The sequence below is a fragment of the Dromiciops gliroides genome, chromosome 1 (genome assembly GCF_019393635.1).
Source record: "Dromiciops gliroides isolate mDroGli1 chromosome 1, mDroGli1.pri, whole genome shotgun sequence".
NCBI classification, from domain to species: Eukaryota; Metazoa; Chordata; class Mammalia; order Microbiotheria; family Microbiotheriidae; genus Dromiciops; species Dromiciops gliroides.
In genome coordinates, this window is record NC_057861.1 from 3,895,503 (window position 1) to 3,922,428 (window position 26,926).

Sequence of the window (26,926 nt, forward strand, 5' to 3'; positions counted from 1 at the left end):
ATGCCTGTGTATGTATAAGCTACATGCAAGAATGGTGGCCTGTGGTACCAGCTCTCAACATTCAAACAGCTTCCATGGGTTCCATGTTCATTATAATGTAACCAAATAAAGTAGAGCTGAGGACATCATGTAACAGAAAAACAGCTTGTTTGTAGGAAGCTGACACAGAGCCAATGGAGGGAGTGAAGATGCATGAGAAGAAAGGGATCGGTCCCGGAGGAAAAGGGATCAAGGACACCCTAGGGAGGAACAAAGGCGGCTTTGAGTATGACCCAGGTAATGCCCTGATACCCAGCTCTACCAAAAGGCAGAAAAAAGACCAAAGAGTCTTCTGATATGAATCCATCAATCAACAAGCTTTTATTAAGTATCTTATATTGTCCTCAGAGAGAGGATGTATCAGATAGTAAACTGATAAGAACAGATACTCCACTTGATCTTAGCCTAAAGGCCAAGAAGTGATGCTTGGGTTGTTCAGGGAGGACTAGAGCCTCTGGTGTGAGGGCTGCTGAGCCCTTTTCAGGGCTACTCATCCACCGTTGGTGTCCACCTGTCACCCAACTTTCACCTGTGGTTCCAAGAAGCTGCAGCATGCATAGTGGCCACATCCTGGTAAAACCATCTTGGCAGACGGGCTAAACCAGGTTGAAGCTAATCGATAGGTCTCAAACCCACCAGTGAGGTTAGGGGGATGTCTACACCAAGCATGCAAATATTTCCCCCAGCAGAATAAGCAGAACAATTTGTTCCAATGGCCATGAAAGAGGCGGAAGGAGGCACTGTGGAGCGCTTAGAGCTTGGTCAGTCACTGAAGACACCAAGGTCTTACACTGCAGCCCAGTCATCTTGACTTTGGTTTTGTCACTGGCCTTCGATGATTCTGGGACAGTGAGGCTGACTACTCTGTGCAACTCTGCCTCACTTCAATTCAATTCACATGCAAGTCCAGACATCACCTTGTGATGCCATTGGGACAAACAACAGTAGTTAAGTATCTAATATGTGACAGGTATTGTTCTAGACACTGAGGATACAAAGACAAAGGATAAGACAATTCCTGCTCTCAAGGAGCTCACATACTATTAGGTGAGACAATAAGTACACATATGATTATATAAAGAAGAAAAAGAAAAGACAAGAAATATAAAATAAACACAAAGTAGCTAAATACAAGGTAGTTTGAGGTAGGAGGGCATTAGCAGTTAGGGGAATCAGGAAAGGTTTGGTGCAAGTGAAGCTTGAGATGCATCTTGAGGGATTCTGAGGCAGAATCGAAGAAGGGGGACACTCCAGGCATGGGGGTGCCCAGAGCAAAGGCTCAGAGATGGGAGATGGGGTGTGATGTGGGAGGAAGGCAGAATATGGGAGGAAGAGTAATATCTGATGAGTCGGCAAAGGTAATTTGGGGCCCAAGTGTGAAGGCTTCAAAAGCTAAAAAGAAGATTTGGCATTTTACCCTAGAGCAACCAGGAATCCAAATGGTGCCCTGGGAGTTCTGTGGTCAGATCTGTACTTAAAATACCCACTTGATCCACTGTGGTAACTATGTGGTATAGAAACTGGAGGGGGAAGACACTTGAGGTAGGGTGACCAACAAGGAGGCCACTATGATAATAAGGAGGGGGGAGGGAGGTCTGAATTAAGCTCATAGCCACCTGAAAGGAAAGGTCAGATGTGTTGTTGTAGAGGTAGAAATAGCATGATTTGGCAGCCAACCGTGGGATGAAAGAAATTGGGGAGCAGAAGGTAGCACTGAGGTTATACACCTGGAAATATGGAAGAATGGGGGAATACAAGAAAAGCCTAATTAAGAAAGAAGAAGTCTTTTGGAGACAAGATTCAGAACTTGTTCAAAAGATGATGTTTGGGTTGTTCAGGGAGGACTAGAACCTCTGGTGTGAGGGCTGCTGAGCCCTTTTAAGGGCTACTCATCCACCGTTGGTGTCCACCTGTCACCCAACTTTCACCTGTGGTTCCAAGAAGCTGCAGCATGTACAGTGGCCACACCCTGGTAAACCCTATTGGCAGACGGGCTAAACCAGGTTGAAGCTAATTGATAGGTCTCAAACCCATTGATGAGTCAGGGGGATGGCATCATCTAATCCAATCCCCTCATTTTAGAGGTGAAGAAATGGAAGCTCAGAGAGGTCCTGGCTTGCCCAGGCATACTTTTCAGTTTTAAATCTATGATCCTAGGTCAGAAGCAGCATGGCTAGAATTTGAACCCAGGTTCTACAAATTCAGTGCTCTTTATAAGAAACATATTAATGATAGGCAGTATAGCTGATTGGGGAGTTGGCCTTGGAGTTTGTGATGAGAAGAGTGGTGCCTTTGACAGAAATAGGGAAGAGACTTGAAGAGGGGTGAGCTTGAGGAGAAACAGAATAAGGTCTGTCTTAGACAGTTGGGTTTGGGACGTCTCTCGAAATGTCCAATTGGTGATTCAGACTTAGAACTCTGAGTAGGGTGTATAGGTCTGAGATATAGCTGAATAGAGATGATAAACTCATGGGTGCTGATCATGTCACCAAGGCAATGGAAATAGAGAAGACTTAAGGCTTAGAGAAGACAGTTACAAGGCATATCAGGGATGACGAACCAGCAAAGGATACTGAAAGGTAGTCAGCCAGGAAGACTAAGAAAGGGTAGTGTTTGAAAACCCAGAGAGGAGAGTGTATTCAGGAGAGGGTGGTTAATGGTGTCAGATTCAGCAGATGAGTTGAGAAGCATGAAATCTGAAAAAGGAGCATCAGACCTGGCAGTTAAGGTATCACTATGAAAACAGTCATTTCAGTTGAGTGAGATGGTCAGAAGTCATACTGCAAAGCGTTCAGGAGTGAATGAGAGGAAAGAAACCAGAAGAGGTAAATGTAGATAATTTTTTCTAGCATTTGAATGAGGAAGGTTTTTAAAGACTTGAACATCTTTGAAGACAGCAGGGAGAGAATTAGATAAAGAGATTGAAGATTGGGTGGGTGGGGTGAATGATTGAAATTTGAATCTGCTGGAGAAGACAAGAGATTGAATCAAGTGCACATATAAAGGCATTCTGGCAAGGAGAAGAGACTGAGGAAGAGGAGGAAGGTAGTGTCAAGATTTTTGAGATAAAAAGAAGAGAATACATTGGATAGTTTCAACTTTCTGAGTAACGAAAGAAGTGAGGTTCTCAGCTGAGAGTCAGGGCTGAGATGAATGGAAGGCTTGAGAGAAAAAAGTTTGGGATCGCTTCTGTGGGGAGGGAGAATAAAAGGGGGGGTCCTTGCTTCAGTGAGGGCCCGACTGAGGTTAGATAACATGAATTTACAATCTACTCTACACAGTTGTGACTTCTCTTTCCATTCGGCAACACATGAGTAGGAACGGAGGAAGAGGTCAATAAGAGTAATCCAAGGCTGAAGTCTAAAGATGAGGATAAAACCCAGGCTCCCTGTGACTACAATGGTCAGCCAAAGAGGTTCTGCTAGAAAGTCCTGTGACTCTTTTCACCCTGAGACCAGTGTTCTCTGTTTTGTTTTAAGAAGCTGAGTGACCTCTGGACTGAGCTAAGACTGAAGATATCAGACTGACCCCCAACTCTAAATTAGCAAGTCATTCCTAGCATAAATGAGACTCTAGGCTAATGGCTGGATTTCTGTACCTAGTTGGGTGTTTGTTTTCCAAAAGTGAATTAAAGCACTTGTTCAAAACCCTGGATGTCCATATAACTATTAAGGCTACTATTTATGTGAGTTATTAACAAACCTAGGAAGATGTCATAGGGAAAGGAGGGGTTCTGGGTTGGTCTATTCCCTTAAAACAGTGAATAAAAAGTGTTTCCTCTCTCTGGGGAAAAGGGGAACCCAATCCATATTTGTTCTTCTCTAAGTAAAAGGAAGAAGGGAAGAATGGATGATAATTCTATGAAGTCTGAAAAAATGGAGGCAAGGAAGCAATATTTATGAGTGCCACAATTTTCTCAGCAAATGTTGTAAACAAAGAAATGGGGAAAGGAGTTGCTTGGGTACAAGTGAAGAGAGTAAAAAGATTTGGAACAGAAGAAATTAGAGCTTGGCTTCATTTACATGCCTTCTTTTAGTATAAATTCTAAACTTTGTGTGTGTGTGTGAGGCAATTGGGGTTAAGTGACTTGCCTAAGGTCACACACCTAGTAAGTGTCTGAGGTCCGATTTGAACTCAGGTCCTCCTGACTCCAAGGCCAGTGCTCTATCCACTGTGCCACCTAGCTGCCCCTAAATTCTAAACTTTTAAGGAAAGTGTGTACTCTGCTTGAAATCTTTCTGACACATATTACCTTTATAAAACTTTAGATTCATATGGTTCTTCTCCAGTATGAATCTTCTAGTGTCAAGTGGGTTATTCGTTCATTAAGAAGGCATTCCTACATTCATTCAATTCAATATCAATTTTCTCACATACAGCAAATTTTATCCTGAGATAAAAGGACTTCTATATCATTACATTCAAAAAGTTTCTTCCCGATACAAAATGTCTGATGATTAATAAGTTATCTCTAACAGAAGGTCTTCCTGTATTCTGTATACTCTTGAGATATCTGTCCAGGATTAACTCTCTGCTTTAGAGTTAAGGTTGTGCCGGTCAGAATGCCTTTCCATATTTATCACATTCATGATTTTTCTCCCGTATGATTTGTCCGATGTTGCGAAAGCTGTGAGCTCCAGCAGAAGGACTTTCCACATTCACTACATTCATAAGGTTTCTCCCCAGTGTGAATTGTCTGATGCTGAGTAAGTTGATTGTCCCAACGGAAAGCCTTCCCACACTCATTACATTTATAAGGTTTCTCCCCACTGTGAACTCTCTGATGTAGACTAAGTTGTGCACTCCTGCGGAATGCCTTCCCACAATCAATACATTCAAAAGGCTTTTCTCTATAATGAATTGTCTGATGTCGGATAAGTCCTGTCCACCAGCGAAAGGCCTTCCCACATTCATTACATACATAAGGTTTCTCTCCAGTATGAGTTCTCTGATGTTCAGTAAGTGCTGACTTCCTATGGAAAGCCTTCCCACATTCATCACATTCATAAGGTTTCTCTCCAGAATGAATTGTCTGATGGCGTGTTAGACCTGGCCTCCAGCGAAAGGCCTTCCCACATTCCTTACATTTATAGGGTTTCTCCCCAGTGTGAATATTCTGATGTTCCATAAGTCCTGTCTTCCGATGAAAGGATTTCCCACACTCATTACATTCATAAGGTTTCTCTCCTGTATGTATTCTCTGATGTCGATTAAGTTCTGTACTCCGGCGAAAGGCCTTCTCACATTCATTACATTCATAAGGTTTTTCTTCATTGTTTTGTTTTCTCTTTAACTTGGTTTCACATTTCCAGGCTTCTCCCATTTTCAAGACAGAGGGACCATGACTTGTAAATCTTTCTTGGGTTGATTCTTCCATTGAAATGCCCAGTTTGGGAGAGGACTGCTTGGTATGAAGCATAGTCTTCTTATCTGAAATGAATTTTTAAAAAATATAAATATTGGAGCAGCTAGGTGATATAGTAGATAAAGTACCAGTCCTGGATTCAGGAGAACCTGAGTTCAAATCCTGCCTCAGACACTTGACACTTACTAGCTGTGTGACCCTGGGCAAGTCACTTAACCCTCACTGCTCCTCAAAAAAAATAATAAATGATGTATATGTATATGTGTGTATATATATATATATATATATATCCTGTTTCTCTGCATTGTAATGAGTGCCATCTTCCTTCAAAAAAAATGATTGTCAAACTTTAAAATATACAATAATAATAAGACCCCCTTGTGTTTATGTATTCATTTGTAGATTATTCAAGGATTTCACACTGATAACTAAAGTAACCCTATTTGGCAGGCAAATCAGTTTATACTTGCTCTAGAAACTATTTTTGAAGTGATTGTTTGTGTCCCTTTAGGAAAAGACAAAGGGAACACAGAGGGGCATCAAGAATAGGCCGCTCCAAATTAAACTCATTTTCTTTATACAAGATTGCTAGAATTAGAGAACGGGAGAATACTACACAGACCATGGACCTCTATTTTGGTTAAGTCATGCCAGTGGAGTAAAGATGGCAAAATTACCCAAATTAAATTTTAAGTTTAATATACCCATTAAAATGGCCATGGGCTTCTTCCTGGATTAAAAAAAAAACACGCAGAAAAAATGATTTCATCTGTTTCCGATATAACAAAATTTATGTGGAAGAAAAAGAAGACAAAAATATCAAGTAGAACCACAGAGAAAAAAGAAAAAACAGACTTACACTTACCCTATTCTATGAAACAGTATTTATTTTTAAAAACTGGATACTGGAGAGATATATGTGTGTATATATATATATATATATATATATATATATATATATATATACACACATGTTTATATGTATTTATATAACATTATATGTAATATATTAATAATAATTTTATATGTCAATGAAATAGAAGACAGTCCAGATAGGAAATGAAAGGCATGAAATATATTATTGACAAATATGAGATCATATATCTCTCAGACCAACAAAGTTATACAATAAAATTTTGAGGGAAACTACACTGAAATATTAGGATTTAATGGTATTCGATTCAGATTTCACATTTAAGAGTATGGCAATTTCCCAAGGAATCAATGATTGAAATAGAACAGCAATGACTTATAAGCACACTAAAAAAATTAGAACAAAACAAAATGGCACGCGTTTCCATTGTGGAGAACAACAAAAAGAAATTGTATGAGATAACAGATGTATTTGATTATGTGACAGCAAAGAGTCATTGCATAATAAAAAGTGATGCGTTCATTGGTGATTGGAAGAAAAAAAACTGGCGTGTAAATTGGAACAGAGTTTAACTATTTCAAACCTAAGTGACTTCATCTTGCTTTGAACAGAGCTGTTGTCATTTGCTAAGGAAGCAGAAACCAGAGCAATGCTCACTTGTGAAAAACTCCCTATATCCTGTATCCTGTTTGAACAGATGTTTCTGTCTAGAGTTAATGGCCCATCCTACGTATCTTTGATGTCCTGTTCTAATTGTCTGTATCATATATCACCTATATCCTGCTTTAATTATCCACACTATTTTTACCTTATTGATTAACTAGGCTTTAATTGTCTGTGCCATAGATCACCTTATAGCCTGTTAAAGTAGATATTTCTTAACTATGAGTTTTTCTGCACACCCACTCTCGTACCTCATGAGTATAAGCAACCAGAATAGAGTGAATACTTCCTTTGATTTTGTCAGTCTTCTGGATTAAAGAAATGCTATAAGAAAAACCAAGCTGTATTTGTACTCAGCGATCTCTCTTTCTGGGTATCTCCCTTGCACTGCAAAGTAAAATAAATCTGTTGCCTAGTGACTGTGTCTTGGAGTTTTTCTTTCTGGTACCACAAGAGAATGGAGTGGGATATTTCAAGGGGCAAAAATATGAAGAATTCAGAGAAACCTGGGAAGATCCACGTGAACGCATACTGAGAGGAACAGCAAAAGCATGAGAACAACATATCCACAAACAGCTAATCTGAAGGTGAACTCTGAGAAAACAAAGAGTGTCCAGAAAACAAATGGTAAAACATGCCTCTTCTTCCATGGCAAAGGGACCAGGGGCTCCTAGGATAGACAGAATTTCTATACATTGTCATGTATGATTCACTGTATTAGATATTTTGCTTAACTGTTTTTGTTTTTGTCAAAAGAAGTGTTTGGCGGGGTGAGGAAGGAGGAGGTAGGGAGATGACTGTGATATAACAATAGAAATAATCACAAACAAAAAAAACCCTAATGAATCCCACGACCATCAATTGAGAAATGGCTGAACCAGTTGTGGTCTATGATTGTAATGTGGTAGGATTGTGCTATAAAAAATGATGGGGGACAGCTAGGTGGCGCAGAGGATAGAGCACCAGCCCTGGATTCAGGAGGATCTGAGTTCAAATCCAGCCTCAGACACTTGACACTTACTAGGTGTGTGACCCTGGGCAAGTCATTTAACCCTCATTACCCCTCAGGAAAAAAAGAAATGATGGGCAGGATAGTTTCAGAACCGGGAAAGACTTATATGAGATGCAAAGTGAAATGAGGAGAACCAGAAGAACCTTGTACACAGTAACAGTAGTAATGTAATGGAGATCAACTGTGAAAGAACAAGAAAATCCCAAAGGACTCCTGATGAAAAATGCCATCCACCTACAGAAAGAGGATTGATGAACTCTGAGTACAGATGGAAGCAAGTTGGGGGTTTCACTTTCTTTATTTTTTCTTGCTTTTTTGGTAATATAGCTAATATGAAAATAAGTTTTGCATGACTTTGTATGCATAATCAGCGTCAGATTGCTTGCCTTCTCAGTGGGTGGGGAGGGGCTGGGAGAGGGACAGAATTCGGAACCAAAAATTTTTAAAAATAATAAAATAAAGTAGAAAAAATAATACATCCTAAATTAAAAAGGAAAGGAAGAGATTCAGGGAAAAATCTTTCTGGTAAATTTTTTATTACAAATCTTTTAAAAATTAGAGTAATTTTGGGGGCGGCTAGGTGGCAAAGTGGATAAAGCACCAGCCTTGGATTCAGGAGGACCTGAGTTCAAATCCGACCTCAGACACTTGACACTTACTAGCTGTGTGATCCTGAGCAAGTCACTTAACCCTCATTGCCCCACAAAAAAACAAAAAAAAAAACCCCCAAAATTAGAGTAACTTTGAGCTCTATATCTGCCCATCTGTATCCTGTTCATTATTTTTCATAGCACAGTAGTACACTAAATGAGAAATGCTTCAAGAATATGAATAATCATTTCTCAGAAAATGAAACACAAACTGCAGAAGAACCAACCTAAAAACTACTCAAAGGGGCAGCTAGGTGGTGTAGTGGATATAGCACTAGCCCTGGATTCAGGAGGACCTGAGTTCAAATCTAGCCTCAGACACTTGACACTTAATAGCTTGTGACCCTGAGCAAGTCACTTAACCTTCATTGCCCCGCAAAAAAAAAAAAGTAAATAAATAAAAACTATTCAAACTTCCTAATAATCAGAAAAGTGTGATGGAACCAGCTGATAGCATTTGCCACCCTTTATATTAGCAAGGAAGGTTTTTGTTTTTTTAAAGAAAGGATAGGGGCAGCAGGATGGCTCAGTGGATAGAGCACTCACGGGCCATGGAGTCAGGAGGACCTGAGTTCAGATCCAGCCTCAGACACTTAACACTTACTGGCTGTGTGACCCTGGGCAAGTCACTTAACCCTCATTGCCCTGCAAAAAAAAAAAAAAAAGGAGGGGACAAAGTAGACTTGATTGCATTACAGTAAATTGTGTAAACAAATTATAACCACCAGCACACATACACATACTGCCTTGGGGCTCAACAGGTATATATATGTACAATTTACTGGGCCTTCCCAATTGTCATTTAAAAACAAAAAGAAATGAGAGAAGATGATGTGAGTAATACAGACTGAAGAAATCAGGAGTAAGCGATACACTACACACAACTACAAAAAGGACCCGATTCCACAAGTAGCATATGCTAAAAAACACACTATAGAGAAGGATCAGCTGAGATGACAGAAGCCAAATAGTCATGTGTGTTATGTTAATTTGTCAAATTTACTACAAAGAAAGGGGGATGCTCAACAGTAAAGGGGAGATGACTTTTTCTATTTAAAAAGGAGGGAACAGGGGCAGCTAGATGGCGCAGTGGATAAAGCACCCATCCTGGATTCAGGAGTACCTGAGTTCAAATCTGGCCTCAGACACTTGACACTTACTAGCTGTGTGACTCTGGGCAAGTCACTTAACCCTCATTACCCTGAAAAAAAAAGAAAAGAAAAGAAAAAAAAAGAAGGGGACAAAGTAGACTTGATTGCATTACAGTAAACTGTGTAAACAGCACACATACACACACATTCACATATACATGCACAGACATATACATAATTAAAAGAAAAACAATATATTGTGGGAAAATCTGAATGGCATACACACAGATAAAACCCTGACCTGTCAATACATCACATCAATACATTTAGGATCTGGAATTTCACTGGTTTGGGGAATCCCTCCCTAAATGAAGTGCCCAACCTGTGGCTGCCTTCTTATTTCAAGCTCAGAGTCGGGGAATAGCCTACTGTTTGGCACACAGCAAGCAATTATTTTTTTTTTAAGTGAGGCAATTAGGGTTAAGTGACTTGCCCAGGGTCACACAGCTAGTAAGTGTTAAGTGTCTGAGGCCAGATTTGAACTCAGGTACTCCTGACTCCAGGGCCGGTGCTCTATCCACTTCACCACCTAGCTGCCCCTCAGCAAGCAATTCTTAGAGGCAGGAGATTAGCTAGACGGATGGATGGATGGATAGACAGATGGATGAATGGATATATATATATATGTGTGTGTGTGTGTGTATGTATGTATCACATGTATAATCTATCTATCTATCTATCTATGGGATAGTTAAATATTTGAGGAAAATTTTTAAATGTCCCAAGTTCACAATAAACAGAAACAGATATATTTTTTTCTTTAAAAGTTTTACTGATGTGACATTTCTTTTCTGAATATATCCCTCTTCATCTCCCTCCACATCTCCCTCCACAAGGAAGCTTGCTTTGTAGCAAATATTTAAAAAACAAAGCCACAAACAACTTTCCAAAAAGGCGACACAAATTGTTAACAATCCTTTAAAAAACAGTTGGAGCTCAGGCATCCTCAGAGAGGTGCCAAGTAAAACACCCCTGAAGGGCCTCCCCAGCCCCCTCAAGCTGACGTTAAAGGCAATCAAACTGTCAGGGAAGTGAGGAACCCGGTCTGCTCATTTCCTGTGGGCAGAACCTCTCGCTTCTAGCCTCCTTCTGGACAGCAGTCAGGTCGTGCCCATTAAAAGTGACCAAACCAGCCGGCCCTTCTGACCCAGTATATAGCTGGGAATGTGAGTGCATGTCAAACACAGACCAACAAAAAAAGGAGCCATCTCTACAAAGAATTCCACAGCAGTGTTATTTGAAATTGCAAGAACCCAGAAGCAACCTAAATATACATGTGACCCTGTGACATGCCTCAGATGGGTAAGTTAAGAGAACACAAAGAAATCAGGAATCTCTCCTCATGGACGAAGGCAAAGAGAAAGAATCCAGGAAGAAGAGACAACCCACCCAGAACATATAACAGGAGACAGCGTGGGAGAACCAGGACTGGCCTGGAGAGGAGCCCGAAGAGACTGTATTACCAGCTCCCTGGCTGCCCTACCTACGGGACCCTGGGGCCTTTCCATGTGCCCCACAGTACAAGATCCCCATGTTGTTTCTCTGATGAGAGCAAGAGATTCCTGAGAGCAGGGCCCTCTCACCTTCCTACCTATGCCCTCAGCACTTAATCCAGGCCTTGGTGCTCACTCCCTCAGGAGTCAGAGGACCTGGGTTCAAATCCAGCCTCCATCACTTACCAGCTCCCTCTGGACATCAGTTTCCAAACATGTTAAACAAGGGGTTGGTCTCTCAGGTGCCTAAATGCTTCTTTGTTCAGCTCTAGGTCTATGAGGCTATAACCTCATAGACAAGCAGCCTCAGATCTTTCCACCAGCCAAGGCCACTTGAGGCAGATCTCTCTGGCATCACCATAAAAGTCCTGCCCTGCCCCCCAAGGACCCCATGGAGCTGCTGTTTGCAATGATTCCTCTGCATGACTCTAGTCTACTCACCTGGACAGGTGCTGCTCAGGGCATCTTCCCCAGGCACCCACGGGGCTTCTCCTCGTTCCAACCGGGAGATCACATCTTCTTTGGAAACTGCAAGTCCTGCTCATTGGAAATGAGAAAGTGCCGGGGTGAGAGAGCTGCCCCCGCATTCAGTCTTGATGAATATGTTTTCTTTTATGTCTTAAATGATAACACTGTACATTCTACAAACCACATCTAAAGATGCAATAAAGAAATGGAGAAAAAGCCCATACCATTATACAACACACACACAAATCATGAAAAGAAACGGGAACAGAAACAATTAGATGTCAAAAAAAATTATCCACACCTTCTAGCAGGTTCCTACCGATAACAAAGATGCCAAAGCATGTTTTATGAAAGGAGGTCAGCACCTGGGACAGAGACCAGATTGTTTTGTGGTCTTGTGCATTCACACACACACACACACACACACACACACACACACACACACACACACACACACACCCCAAGGTCAAGTTCATACTGGGAGGCCAGTTCCCCCTGTGCTCCACACAGCTGCATGCTCTCCCCTGGGTGGTGGAGGCATCAGAGTCCAGTCTCCTTTCTGACCTGACCTGACTGCTGGGATCTGACCAGCCCTTTCCTGAACCCTGTAGCACTCCTGTGGGGGTGCGGCAGGACCATTCATGGTCTTCACCCACATTCGGTTCGCCCAGCCCCTCCTCATTTCAAAAGAAAGGACTGAAGAGAGGGAAGGGCTGTCACCTGCCTAGTTCACATTTCCTCGGGGTGCCTGTGCTGGAACCTCTGGTTTCCCAAACAGAAAGAGACATCCAAAGGGATGAACTGTAAGCAAAGGTTACTGTAGGATTGGCCAGTACAGACTTAAAGTGATAACATGATTTCCTTCAGTTTCCCGTGGTGCAGTTTGGTTCCCACAGCAGAAAGGACTGTCTGGGGGAGAGGAATTCAGGAATACGTGTATTTTCAGTTTCCAAAAGACCGAACCCGCTGGCATCACTAATTCCAAGACCAAAGTTGAATTGTTGTCAATGTTTCGTTTATTTTGTGTGTGTATGGGGGGGGGGGGGGTTGGGGTTTTTGTTGTTGTTGTTGTTTTTTGCAGGGCAATTGGGGTTAAGTGACTTGCCCAGAGTCACACAGCTAGTAAGTGTTAAATGTCTGAGGCCAGATTTGAACTCAGGTCCTCCTGACTCTAAGGCTGGTGCTCTATCCACTGCACCACCTAGCTGCCCCAATGTTTCATTTATTTAAGAACAAATTTGGAGAAATGGAGGATCTGAAATACAAGAAGACTTTTCCCATTCTCCCTGAAGTGTAAGAATAGACTCCTCAAAGAGAAAAGCCACAGCTGCTGAAAGGTGTAAGAATCCAGGTGGTGGTCAGCCATCAAAGGCAGCATCAGAGAATTGCAGAGATAGCAAAGGAGCCCCACCCAGAGAACCCACAGCTAGAAAGGAAAAGAAGGTGAATGGTGCCAACCACGTAGACATTTCATAATTAGACAACTCACTTCCGTTCTGCATGAACACAAACTCCCGTCCAGCTTTAAGAGGCAGCTTTGGAAATGATATGAGGATGAGGGCCCTGACTTTGAACAAGTCACCTGTACTAAGGCCAATGAGTGAGGGTGTTCCTACCACTGCTCTCCCAACACTGGAAGACGGTCACTAGCTCCTCTGGGCATCATTTCCTGACTCCAGCCCATACCTCTCGCAGAGGGATCCCCTGTCCTTCAATGTCATCTCCACTGGTTCAAAGAACTAAGCAAAAAGGGACATTTGGCTCCACAAAACAGAAGGTTGAAGGGTAGGGGGAGGTGGTGGCCAGCCTCTGGCTATGCATGTCCAACCCCAAGCAGCATCCTAGGAAGGAGGGCAGCACCAGCTCACCCTGAGCTTTTCCTGGCCTCAGACCTCGACACACAGTCTGTGAACCATAAAGCAGTGACACTCACTGTCCTCTTCCGAGGGGATCAGAAAGAAAGGTGTTTGGGGTGGGTAGGTGTGGATGTGCAAAAGCATGAACCCAGCCCCTGCATGGAAGGGAGGGAGGAGGGCTGGTGTCTTCCAGGATGGAGCCTCAGCTTCCGGGAGAAGGAAGGACCTAAAAGAGCAGCAATCCAGGGGGGACTGTCCAGGCCTCACCAGTCTTGGCATCTTCCAACAGCAACTACTCAAGTCCCAGCAGCATTTCCCTTGGATTTCAGAGGCAAGAGAGGCTTTCAACAGTATAGTATACAGCACAACGCCCTCACACACAGCACCATGGGACACAGTGGAAGGAAAGATTCAGCTCAAAATGTTTTTGTGGTAAAAATTTTATTGGCTATACGGTATTTAGGGGACTGTAGACTGTGTGTTTTATGAAAATGGAATATTGTCTGAAGTAAATGTGGTTTTCTTTCACTGAAATGTTAGCACAAAAGGTCACAGAATTCTTTTTTTTTTTTTTTTTTTTTTTTTTTAGTGAGGCAATTGGGGTTAAGTGACTTGCCCAGGGTCACACAGCCAGTAAGTGTCAAGTGCCTGAGGCTGAATTTGAACCCAGGTACTCCCGATTCCAGGGCCGGTGCTCCATCCACTGCACCACCTAGCTGCCCCAAGGTCACAGAATTCTAGGGAATTATTAGTGACAAAAATGTTCTGCGTGTTATCCATTTAATTTAGTGTACTGTATTTTATGGGTTTATTTCATGGTTACTGTGTTAGGAAAAGTGCCTATTATCAGCATTCATGTTTCATTTTAAAGAATTGTATGAAGAAAAGCATATTTTCAGCAATCTCTAGTGAAAGATCCCCCATTTTGGGGGAGTTGTAGGAACTTAAGCCAGTTTTCCCCATAGGTTCAATGTATCAACACTCCTGTTTTTTACTTTTGTGGCATTTTCTAGGAACCTTAACCTCACACAAGCTGAGGAATGACAATGTGTACAAACAAACTGTATACAGGGTAAATAGGAAATGATGAACAGAGGGAAGGCACTGTAGTTAAGAAGGAGGCTTCCTGTAGAAGGTGGGATTCTAACTGGGCCTTAAAGGAAGCCAGGGAGGTCAGAGATAGGAGAGGCAGAGGGGAACTCCAGGCATGGAAGACGGCCAGAGAAAATGCCCAGAGCCAAGGGGCAGAGGGTCTTGTGGAACAGCCAGGAAGCCGGGGGCACCGATCAAAGATTACAAGTCATGGGGTGAGGTGGAAGAAGACCGGGAAGGGAGGAGTTGGGGGAGGTTTGAGGGGAAAGAGAATGAGTTCTATCTGGGCATTTTTAGTGTAAGATGTTTACTGGGCATCGACTTCAAGATGTCTGATAGGTGGCTGGAGATGTGAGATTGGAGGTTGGAAGAGAGGTAAGGGTTGGAAAACGATGTGAGAATCATCCAGATAGAAATAGTCATTAAATCTATGGGATCTGATGAGATCTCCAAGGGAAGCAGCACAGAGGGAGGAGAAGAGGAGAGAGCCTGAAGGTTCACCCATGAGTGAGAGAGCGGGATCTGGAGGAGGAGCCGTCAGAGAGGGAGGAGGGGGGGGAGGAGAAAGGGGGGGGAGAGAGACAGACAGAGAGAGAGGAGAGAGAGAGACAGACAGAGAGAGACAGAGAGAGAAGAGAGAGAGGGGAGAGAGAGAGAGAGGAGAGACAGAGAGAGAGAAGAGAGAGAGGAGAGAGAGGAGAGAGGGAGAGAGAGATAGGAGAGAGAAGAGAGAGAGGAGAGAGAGAGGAGAGAGAGAGAGGAGAGACAGAGAGAGGAGAGAGAGAGGGGAGAGAGAGAGAGAGGAGAGACAGAGAGAGACAGAGAGAAAGAAGAGAGAGGAGAGAGAGGAGAGAGAGGAGAGAGGGAGAGAGAGAGAGATAGGAGAGAGAGAGAAGAGAGAGGAGAGAGAGAGGAGAGAGAGGAGAGAGAGAGAGAGAGAGAGAGAGAGAGAGGAGAGAGAAGAGAGAGAGAGAGAGAGGAGAGAGAGAGGAGAGAGAGGAGAGAGAGGAGAGAGGAGAGAGAGGAGAGAGGAGAGAGAGAAGAGAGAGGGAGAGAGAGACAGAGAGACAGAGAGAGGAGAGAGAGGAGAGAGAGAGGAGAGAAGGAGAGAGACAGAGACAGAGAGACAGAGAGACAGAGAGGGGAGAGAGAGAGGGTAGGGTGGCCTGAAATCCTAGAAAGAAGAGTCTCAAGGAAGAGAGAGTAAAGGGCAGAGTCAGAGAGGGCAGACAGGGCAGGGAGAAGGAGGATGGAAAAAAGGCGGCTGGCTTTGGCAATGTGGAGAGCACAGGCCGCTGGCAAGAGAACAGTGTCAGTGGCACGATAAGGCCCGAAGCCAGATCAGCAGGGGTGGAGAAGAGTGAGAGGCCCCTGTCGTAGACGCCTTCTCCGGGACTTTAGCCACAAAGGGCAGAAGAGACCTAGGGCTGGAAGGACCAAGGGTTTTTTTCAGGATGGAGGAGACATGGGCAGAAGGAACCAGGAGAGAGGGAGAGACTGAAGGTAAGTGAGAGAGCGAGTGGGGATGATGGAGGGAGATAGGCTGTGCAGGGAGAGGCGGGTTAGCCTTGAATCCAGGTTTGACGACAGATGGGAGGACCCACAGTGGGGGGAGTGGAGGATGAGCCCGTGTGACTGGGGCAGCGGCAGGACATGGACAGGAACAGAGAAGTCTGCGGGGAGAGATGCTGAGCTCGGTTTGGGGCAGAAGGGGCTGCAGGCACTCGAGGGCAGAGCAGAAAGCCTGCTCTGGGGTCGAAGCCTCGTGGGTGTTGGTCGGGGACCCTCGAGCCCATCTTTCTGGGGGACGGCCCTCGCTCCAGGCCGAGGCTCAGCTGCTGCCGCCACAGCTCTGTTGCTCTCTCTCCTTTCAGCATTTTCCACCACAGACGATGCCCAGCCAAAGTGCCTCCCGACACAGGCTGGTCCTTAGGCTGTGGCTGGCCTTCCCTGCCAAGTTCTCCTGCTTGACTCGTGTTGAGTCAGCTTGGAGCTCTGGCCACGGCTGTCCTAACGTGGCCATCGTCCCCAGAGGACGAGCTCTTACCGGGGGCAGCCACTTCCCATCCCTGGCTTCTTGTCTTTGCCCCTCCTCTGGTTCTGATTTTGGTCCCTGACGTTTGTATGACAAAGCACTTGCAGATCCGAAGGGAGGGGAGCATCCCCAAAGGCCTCCTGGAGTTTGCTTATGCAGCTTGCTTGATATCCACCCCTGCTGTGCTCCTGATCTTTGCCCAGCATGGCTCTGGTCGGGAGAGGGCAGCTGGGGGAGCGAGCCCTGGTCACTCTTCTCTTTCCCCACCTCTGCTGAGCAAGGTGAGCAAATACACTCACTTATGCTCACACATGCATGCAAACTCACATATACACACATATGCAAGCATACACACAAATACAGATATAGATATGCTCACACCCACTTGCACACCTCAGAGTTCATTCTGAACACCATCTTATACCCCAATCCAGAGGGTACTGCCAAGGGTCCCTGAAGTCTGCTCTGTTCTGGGTTCCAAGGAAGTGGAAGAAAATGGGACTTAGAAAGAAAATGAGTTGGGGCAGCTAGGTAGAGCAGTGGGTAAAGCACCGGCCCTGAATTCAGGAGGACCTGAGTTCAAATCTAGCCTCAGACACTTGGCACTTACTAGTTGTGTGACCCTGGGCAAGTCACTTAACCCCCTTTGCTCTGCAAAGAAAGCAAAAAGAAAAGAAAGAAAATGAGTTCATCTGGACCATCCCATGCCAAGAGGAACCTTCCAAGTTGGCAGGTGGTCCTTTAACACAAGGGTACAGACAGGGGTGAGCAGAACCTCAGGGGGGCCTCAGTAAGGTGGGGGAAAGCACAGAACTCTAGACTTGGAGTCAAGAAGACCCAGGTTTAAGTTCTACCTCATATACTTCTGGCTGTGGGACCCTGGGCAAGTCACTTAACCTCTGCCTCAGTGTCCTCATCTGTAAAATGACAGCCCCTGCCTCAGAGGGTTGGAGGAGCTGACATACAAGCACTAGGGGAATGCCATTGTTATAGAAACACCACCAGCTCTGAGGCCCTTCACCTGAGAATGAACAGAAGCACCCAGACAATCAGCCACAGATAAGCCCCATCTGCTCCCCCAGCAACAGCTACTAAACACTCAGCTTCTCCCAAGGCAGGAAGCAAAGCTGAGGCTCTTCTGAGGCCCAGGGAGGCCGTCCTTACCCAGGCAGACCAGGTTCCGGTAGTTCTCCAGCATCACGTCCCTGTACAGCTCCTTCTGGGAAGGGCGCAGGCGCCTCCACTCCTCTGGGCTGAAGTCCACGGCCACATCCCGCAATGTCAGTGATTCCTGAAACACCAAATCCATTGGAGGACACCCACAGATCAAATCCCCTGCAGGCCTGGGAACAGAGGTGCGGTGGGCAAGGACTGTAGGGAGCAGGGAGTGGGGCTCCAGGTCAGGTATGGGTAGGGCACTGCTTGTGGCACTAAACTTGACCTTTGTTGTGAAGCAGGGAACAAAACAGTGGCAGCTGGTATTGGTTTTGTGCCTTGGGCTTTTAACCCACCAAATCCCACAAAAACTCTGTGAGGCCAGGATTTGACAGATGCCAGCCCACCTGGTCCAACCTGGACCTGACAAAACATATACCTTTGGTGGAGATGTGAATTGGCCCAACCATTCTGGAAAAGCATTGAGACCAATATGAAGAGCCTGGAGATGCTGAAATACACACAATGGCCTTTGTTTTGATAGCAACTGTAATGATTGGAATGATGCCACCTGCTGGAGACTTACTGTAGAAAAGCTCCACCATGAGGTGAAGGCCTCTAAGGGCAAACCAAGTGGTCACGGTCCTTAGTGTCAGGAAGTGCCATTTGCTCGTGGGTACTGTCTATCAAGGCTACCAACCAATCAACTTGAGGAGCCCCCCATTTCTGGGAGGGGGACGTGAAGTAGGAAGCGGCCACTGTTGGAGGGGTTCTCTCTTTTTTTGGGTTCCTGACCTCGCCATGGTGGGTCGGATGATGGGGTCTCTTAGAAATAGGTAGATTTTTACCTTTCTCTCTGATCCTAATGCTCTTTAATAAATACTTAAACATTTAAATACTCTTGCTAAAGCTTATAATTTATTGGCGACCACTCATTAGATTTTAGATAGTTTAGCTAGAATTTTAGCCCTTACACAAAGGATGAGAAACGAAATGGCGCCCCTGACTGGGAAATGGCTCAACACATCATGCTGTAGGAATGAAATGGAATATTGAATATTACTGGACTAGAAGGATATCTGAGAAATCGTGAAAGATCGTTAAAAGGTACTATAGGATTTTATGTGCTTGCTGTTCATCTGTTGCTTTGTGACCCCATGGACCATACTGTCCATGGGGTCTTCCTTGGCAAAAATACTGGAGTAGTTTTCTATCTCCTCCAATGGATTAAGGCAAACAGAGGTTAAATGAGTTGCCCAAGCTCACACAGCCAGTAAGTATTTGAGGCCAGATTTGAACTCAGGTCTTCCTGACTCTAGGCCCAGTGCTATATCAATTGAGTCACTGATCTGCCTCCACATAGATGTTATTGTTCAGTTACAACCAACTTTTTGTGTGTAACAATTCGAATGACGCCACCTGCTGGAGACTTACTGTAGAAAAGCTCCCCCATGAAGTGAAGGTCTTTGAGGGCAACACCAGGAGTCTTTGGTGTCAGGAAGTGACGTTTGCTTGTGGGAGGAAGAAGGGGGGAGCCTGGCGCTCTGACTGGGGCTCTTTCGTGTGGACTCCAGTGGAGAAGGGAGCTAGAAATGTGCTCTCCCTTTAATAGATAGATGAATCTAGGCCTTTCTCTCTCTCTTTACCAAGTTCTTATTCTCCTTAATAAATGATTAAAAGCCTAACTCTTGCTAAAGCTTATAATTTATTGGTGACCACTCGTTAGATATTTTAGACAGACTAGCTAGAACTTTAGCCCTTAACATGTGAACCCACTTGGGATTTTCCTTTTTTTAAAATAATAAACATTTTTATTTATAGTTTTGAGTTCCAAATTTTATCCTCCCCTCCCTCCCCCACCCACCCCCTGGGGTTTTCTTGGCAAAGATATTGGAGTGGTTTGCCATTTCGTTCTCCAGCTCATTTTACAGATGAGGTAACTCAAGCCAATAGGGTGAAGTGACTTGCCCAGAGTCACACAGCTATTAAGTGTCTGAGGCCAGATTTGAATTCGTCTTCCTGACTTGAGGCCCAACACTCTATCCACTCCTCCCCCTAGCCACCACACAGGGAAGCTAGAGAATAAGAAAGTGCAAATGCTGACCCGAATTTCCAAAAAAGGAAGTAGAATTGATTCTACAAATGATAAGCCAAAGGATTTGGTCCTAGAGCTTTGGGTGGTGGCAAAGAACTGGGAACGACGAAAGTAACACAACATGACTGTGCTATAAGAAATGAACACTACGAAGACAACACAGAAGCATGGACTGAACCAAAAACATGATATTTATTATATACAAAATGTACAACATACAGAAATACGAACAGAAAGGATGAGGAAAAACATACAAACTGAATGCTTTGAAATTAAAATGACCAAGCGGGGCCCCAGGGACAAGACACAAGATGGCACCTCCCTCCCTTCTTTGCAGAGGCAGAGAATGGTGCTTGTAGGACAGTGTATATGGTTTCAAACATGGCTGATGAGGGTGGTTAGTTTTGTTGAGCTTCTTTTTTATTTTTATTGTTTATTCTTTGTTATAAGGCTCTCTGGGAGGAGTAAAGAGAGGAAGACAAGGCCAGGTTAACCCTTATCTAGGCCAAGCTGGAGAAAAGACTTAAAAACGAGGGGAGAGAAAGCAGGTGCTGTCCCAGGCTACTGGCTTCTGTGTCTGTACCCAATGCCTAAATCAGCTCACTTGGGACCCAACACAAGAAATACACAACTAGCAAATACTAAGGAATTGATTTCTCCTGGTCTCCTCTAGTCTGAGAGCAAAGGAAATGAGAAATTGGAGGAAGTGAGAAGCCTATTCTTTACTCTGTCCTCCGGAGTCCCAGTTCCCATAGGTGCCATCTGCATGACCTTGGGTAAGTCTCTTGTGGTAAAAAGTTTTTTACCAGTCAGTAAGTGAATATGGAAAGATGCCAGTTTTTGAAGGACCACCCTTTCGGGGAGGAGACCGACGGCCGTGCATGGGCTACGCACACCAGCCCGGCTGCTAAGCACTCCACTTTCGGGGTGCGAGCTTAAAAGGCAAGGAGAGAACGGAAGTGAGATTCTCTTGCCTGCTCTCCTGGTCCGATGACTGTGGCACACAGACAGACGCTGACTGGAGTTGGACATGGCCCGGCTCGCCGTTAGCAGCACGTGCCTGACGAGGCTCTCCCTCTCAAAGGTAGCCTTGGGCTTTTGGTGAGTTTTATATGGAATATAGACTAAGCTTAGACTTAAGACTATTTGTATTTCTACTTTCCTATCCCTCTAATCAACATCACCTTGTAACTACCACACAATAAAAGCTCTAACTAGAGACCAGAGGTTTCTTCCATTTACTAGTCTGGGAGATAAATTAAGGGAAAGGTTAAAGAGGGGAGATTAATGCTCTAGTATCCAATTTTAAATCTCACACTCTGCTCCCCCCCATGAGGTTCACTTCCACTCAAACCACCACCAGGCTTTTCTGGTTTATGTTTTAAACACTAAATTGTGCTCGATGCGCTTGTCATCACTGGCTCCCAGGATGAATGATCTCCTTGGTATTACAGATGGTCTCATTCACACAGCACATGGTAATGCTTATGACAGACCAAGGAAGGGACAGCGCTACTGAAGGCGGCCCTGGTCTTAGTTCAGTTCTGAGCACTAATTCAGGAAGGCCACAGATAAGCTAGGCTCTGAGCTCCCCATCCCTGGAGGTCTTCAAGAAGAGGTCCCAGCCTGCCTGTCAGGTATATGTGAAGGGATTTTCTGTGGACTCAATGGCTGTTGAGGGACTTTCCAATTCTGTGATTCTTCTTATGTCTGTCTGTTTGTCTGTCTCTGTCTTTTTGAGGCCACGTCTCCCTATCTTGCCCAGGCTGGACTTGGCATGGCCACTTGAGTGCCCAGTCCAGCTGCCCCCTGGCACTTTCCTGGCCTGGTGTGGTCTGCCCCTCCTCAGCCAGCATGGAGAGCCCCAACAAAGGGATATGCAGTGTTGGTGCCGGACCACTGCAAACACCTCATCAGCCTGAGCCCAAAATAAGCTCAGAGGAGCCCAAACTCACCGGCAGCAGGGGTCCATCCCTGTACCTCTGTGTGCCCCTCAAGACTGAGCAAACCTTACATGTGAGCGCCTCGACAGAAGGAAGCAGGCAGGAACAGCCAAGACCTGCAGGGGGTCTGGATTTAGAACCAGAGTTTGAATCAGAATCCAAACCCTGGCTCAGAGGCCAAGACCTGAGTGGCCTTGGCCATGTCATTTTTCCCCTGAAGGGATGGGCCAGATCATCTCCAAGTGCCCCCAGAGCACATCTCCGATGGCCACAGTGGCTTCAGTTAGAAGAAACAGGAAACAATCATGTCCACACTTTAGAAAAGGCAAGGCTACCACTCACCGGGCTGTCTCTGGAGGTCAGGAGTGTGGGCACCATCTCTTTCTCCTCCATGGTCTCCACTGCTAGGGACAGACAAGGACCTCAAAGGACAGAGCAAACTAGGGAAGAAAAGGGAATCATGAGAGGGGTCGTCCCCCTGCCAAGAGCCCTCATAGCATCTCACAGCATCACTCTCACCCCTCCCCGAGGCTGCAGATCCCATGGAATTCAGAGGACAGTCCCAGTATTCAACCAGGACTCACTAAGAGCTTTGTACGTGCCCAGGCCTGGAGGGGCCAAAATAAACCAGACCCTTGTTCAGAGACGGACTAGACTTGATCAGTGTTCTGGCCTCTTCCAATTCTGAGGTTGCATGAAGGAGTTTCCACTCTACAGCAAGGATTCAACATGTGCCAGAGAAGTACATACAATGCAACGGGGGGGGGGGGGGGGGGGGCCAACAATTCTCAGCTCTCATTTCTGCTAGTAACAGGACAAGCTTCACGATGAGGGCCATATCCGAGAAGAGGCAAGGCCAGTTTGGGCTTTTGTCTTTGTAAGCCCAGCACCTGGCGCAGCACCTACTAAGCGCTTAATAAATGCTCAATGAGCAAAAGTTAAAAACATGGTGCCTGCCCTCAAGGAGCACACATTCCAATGGAGGGAAGAACACGCAGATGGAAATTGATTTCGCCCTGACCACTCTGTTCCTCCATGTATTCACCTCCCGTGACCTTCTCCTCCAGCCACCTCAGGCATGCACACAGATGGCTAGACCCTCCATCCTGCCATCACGGACAAATGCACCACCTCCATGTCCAAGAAGACCATAATCTATTGGCTCTTCACGTCTCCCTTGACCTTGCCTTCCATAACCCCACTCCTCATCCTCACTGAGACCTTTAGTCACGTGACCCCCTCCTTGCTCCCCCAAGCTACCTTCCCTGCACTAGCCACTGTCTCCTCTTCTCACCAACTTGATCCCTTGGTGAATCAATTTAACTGGACTTTCTTCTCCTCTCTCTCTCTTTTTTTTTTTTGGGGGGGGGGAGGTGAGGCAATTGGGGTTAAGTGACTTGCCCAGGGTCACACAGCTAGTAAGTGTTAAGTGTCTGAGGCCGGATTTGAACTCAGGTACTCCTGACCCCAGGGCCAGTGCTCTATCCACTGCGCCACCTAGCTGCCCCCTCCTCCTCTCTTGAATCTCTATCCCCTTTACTAGATCAGTGATTACCCAGCCAAAACTCAGTCTGATTGCCCCCATTCGTTGCCTTTGCTCCTACACAGAGCAGCTCCTTCATTTGCTGCTGAATGAAGGCAGACAAAATCATGCAATCATTATCACCAGGTCCACCACAAACTGATATAACACAACCTCCCGAGGCCCTCACTGCCGCACGGCAATTCTACTCTACCTCCCTTATCTCCTCACCATCCCATTCTCCACAGGGCTCTTCCAAACCTTTCCACTTCTCCTCAAACCTCCCATGTCCCCCCTCCACTGAGAACCTTCAGAGCCTCATATTTTACCGATAACATTACAGCCAATCACCTCCTGTGCGCCCTCTTCTCCCCTCCTCCTCATCTCCCAACACTTGGGTGCCTTCTGCCACCTTTCCTTCACCCGTTTGTCGACTGACTGATGCAAAGAAGGAAGCATCAACGCTGGGCATGCCAGGGAAGGCGTCCTTCAGAAAGTGGGATGGGAGCTAAATCTTGAAGGAAGGCAGGAAACTGAGCTGAAGAAGGAAACACTCCAAGAAGGGGGAGCCAGCGTTAGAAGGACAGAAAGAGAGGAAATGGAGGGTCCCGTGGGAGGTGCAGCACGGAGGCTGGAAGAGGCAGATCAGAAGAGGTGTAGAAGAATAAAGAAGACTGAGAAGATGGTAAGTAGGAAGGGGCCACATCATGAAGAGCTTTAAATGAAGATTTTATATTTGATCTTAGCATGAAGAGGGAGCTACTGAAGTTTCTTGAGTAGAGGGGTGACATGGTTAGAATGATGCTTGAACGAATGTATCACGGGCATGGGATACAGAGGAAAGCAGATGCAATACCAAGTTCAGGGAACAGTTCTTCATTTAGATGCAGGGGTAAGGAGTGATGCCACCTCATTTGCGTCACTATTCAGTTGTTTCAGTCGTGCCTGACTCTGACCTCATTGCGGGGGTTTCGTGGCAAAGATCCTGGAACAGTTTGCCATTTTCTTCTCCAGCTCATTTTACAGATGAGGAAATTGAGGCAAACAGGGTTGAGTGACTTGCCCAGGGTCACATAGCTTGTATCTGAGGATGGATTTTAACTCAGGTATTCCTGACTTGAAGCCTGGCACTGGACCCATGGTATCATCTAACAGCCCTAGATGAAGGGGAGTCATAGATAATAAGTCTTGAAGACTAGTGGGAGCCAAATCACAGAGGGACTCCGATGCCAGGACATGGAGAAACCTGGAAAATCACTGAAGATTTTCAAGGTAGTGTATGAATGTTCTAGCCTGTCTCTTAGGGACATTATTTTGGTTGCTGGGCAGAAGATTGGAAAGGATAAACAGCAGAAGGAAGGAAGCCAGTTAGGGGCTTATTGTGATGGGCCAGGAAAACAACAGGTGATGTAGACTTCAGTAAGATTAGTGGCTGTGGGGTAGCTAGGTGGCACAGTGGATAAAGCACTGGCCCTGGATTCAGGAGGACCTGAGTTCAAATCCAGCCTCAGACACTTGACACTTACTAGCTGTGTGACCCTGGGCAAGTCAGTTAACCCCCACTGCCCTGCAAAAAAAAAAAAAAAAGAAAGAAAGAAAGAAAGAGAAAAGAAAAGAAAGTGAAAAGATTAGTGGCTGTGTGAGCAGAAGGAAGGAAGATGTGAGGTGTGGTGAAGGTAAAACTGGCCAGCCTCAGGGGCAGCTAGGTGGCGCAGTGGATAGAGCACTGGCCCTGGAGTCAGGAGTACCTGAGTTCAAATCCAGCCTCAGACACTTAACACTTACTAGCTGTGTGACCCTGGGCAAGTCACTTAATCCCAATTGCCTCACTAAAAAAAGTAATAAATAAAAAATTCAAAAACAAAAACAAAAACTGGCCAGCCTTGAAAGGTGGTGAGTTCTGTGGGAGATGTGGAAGATGGAAGAGTCAAGTGTAACTTGGAGGTTATGAGCTTGAATGACTGGGAGGATGGTGGTACCCACACAGGATCCTATTTCCTGAGAAATTTGGGGGAGAAAGAAGGAGTTCTGTTTTAGATGTAGATAAGAAAGGGGAGGATGAAGGGAAAGTGGAGTGAGGAAGAATGAGTCTGGAGGAGGAAGAGAGGAAAAGATGCAAAGATCCCTGAGAAAAGAGCCAAGAAGGAAGACTCACAGACTAAGAGACTGTGAGATCTGGAAGGGAAGTAGCAGGTTGATAACCGGACTTGGAGTAATGAAAAGCAGTTGTCCAGCAGTGGGCAAGTCCCTCGACATTCCTAAAATGTGTGTTCTCTCTCTTCATTGTAGGTGGTTTTGGGGATACAGAAAAACCCTCTTTTCTGCCTCAGACACTCACTTTCGCTGTGGTCCTGGAGGGGATTCACTTCACCACTGTGGCTTCAGTTTCCACACCTCTAAAAATGAGATAATAATAGCACCTACCTGACAAGGCTGCTGTGAGGACCAAATGAGGCAGTATTTGTGGGGGGGTTTGCAAACCTCAGGCCACAGATCCTAGGTATTCTTCTATTCATATTTATTCTATATGCGTTTTCACACCTAAGCTCCCTGAGACCCGCCCCCATTGTCTTCCCAGAGCCCAGGGCAGGACGGGGCACACAGCAGGTGCTTAATAAACACGTGTCGATTATTTAGTCCAACCCGAACCCCTCCAAGTATCGTTTAGGGGAGAATCCACAGTGGGACACACTGACACAGTGAGGTTCTATTTTGGTCCTCTTCAAGAACGAAGGGAAACCACCAACCAAGGGAAGAATCACAGATTTTGGAGGCCTAGGAACTCTCTGGGGAGGCGAGGGGAGGGATAGGAGGGGAAGGATGGAAGGAGGCAGGGATGGACGGACAGGAGGACCCACGACAGAGGCTGTGCGAGGCTCGCGCATGCCCAGCAGAGGCTTTGTCCATTTCTTTAGTTCAAAGAGGCTTTGGTTAAGATGGAAACATCTGCCCCGGCCCCCGACAGCAGCCTGGACATGGTGGGGTAGGGGGAAGACCCCCAGAAGGAGACCGGGCTGCCTGGGGAGGTGGCTGCAGGCAGAGGCTGGTCACGGGTGGGGGATCCTGCAGAGCATCCTTTGCTCCCCTGGGGACTTCGCACATTGAACAGCTCTAGGCCTCTAAGAGAGATACAGCGACGGGGCGGTGCAGGGAGGAGCGTCGTCTCCGATTGGGTCAAAATCCGACTCTCCCCACCCAATGCATAGGACTTGTCCAATGAGAGCGTCAGCTACGGGAGAAGGCGGGGCCACCCGCCACACCCCTTTAGAAGAGAGTAAGGATCAGTGCGCAGGCGTGCGTGGACCAGCGCTTCCCTTTTGAGGAAAGGGGGAAGAGGGAAACCGGGAAATATGGCGCTCGAGGCTCCGCCCCCTCCCGGCAGCCCCACCGCCCTCACGGCCCTACCTCGCTCGCTCTTGCTCTCTGGCGGGGTATCCCCCGGCCCAGAGCCCGCGCTGAGCTGAGGCTTGTGTGAAGCCAGTGCAGCTGCAATCGGAGCAAGACTGGAAATAG

General features: G+C 45.8%; 1 protein-coding gene and 1 non-coding gene across 2 annotated transcripts; both read right to left on the reverse strand.

The window, feature by feature from the left end:
* Positions 1–274: 274 nt before the first annotated feature.
* LOC122737736 lies at positions 275–463 on the reverse strand. The gene has a single exon (XR_006354525.1). It is a non-coding gene; the product is annotated as a U2 spliceosomal RNA (small nuclear RNA).
* On the reverse strand, positions 350–26,926 carry LOC122734769 (zinc finger protein 501-like). Its single transcript, XM_043975847.1, has 5 exons — positions 26,819–26,926; positions 22,234–22,331; positions 17,863–17,989; positions 11,689–11,784; positions 350–5,469 (listed from the first exon to the last, which is right to left on the reverse strand). The coding sequence occupies exons 2-5, from the start codon at positions 22,282–22,284 to the stop codon at positions 4,625–4,627; spliced, it is 1,119 nt and encodes a 372-aa protein (XP_043831782.1). The 5' UTR covers positions 22,285–22,331; positions 26,819–26,926; the 3' UTR covers positions 350–4,624.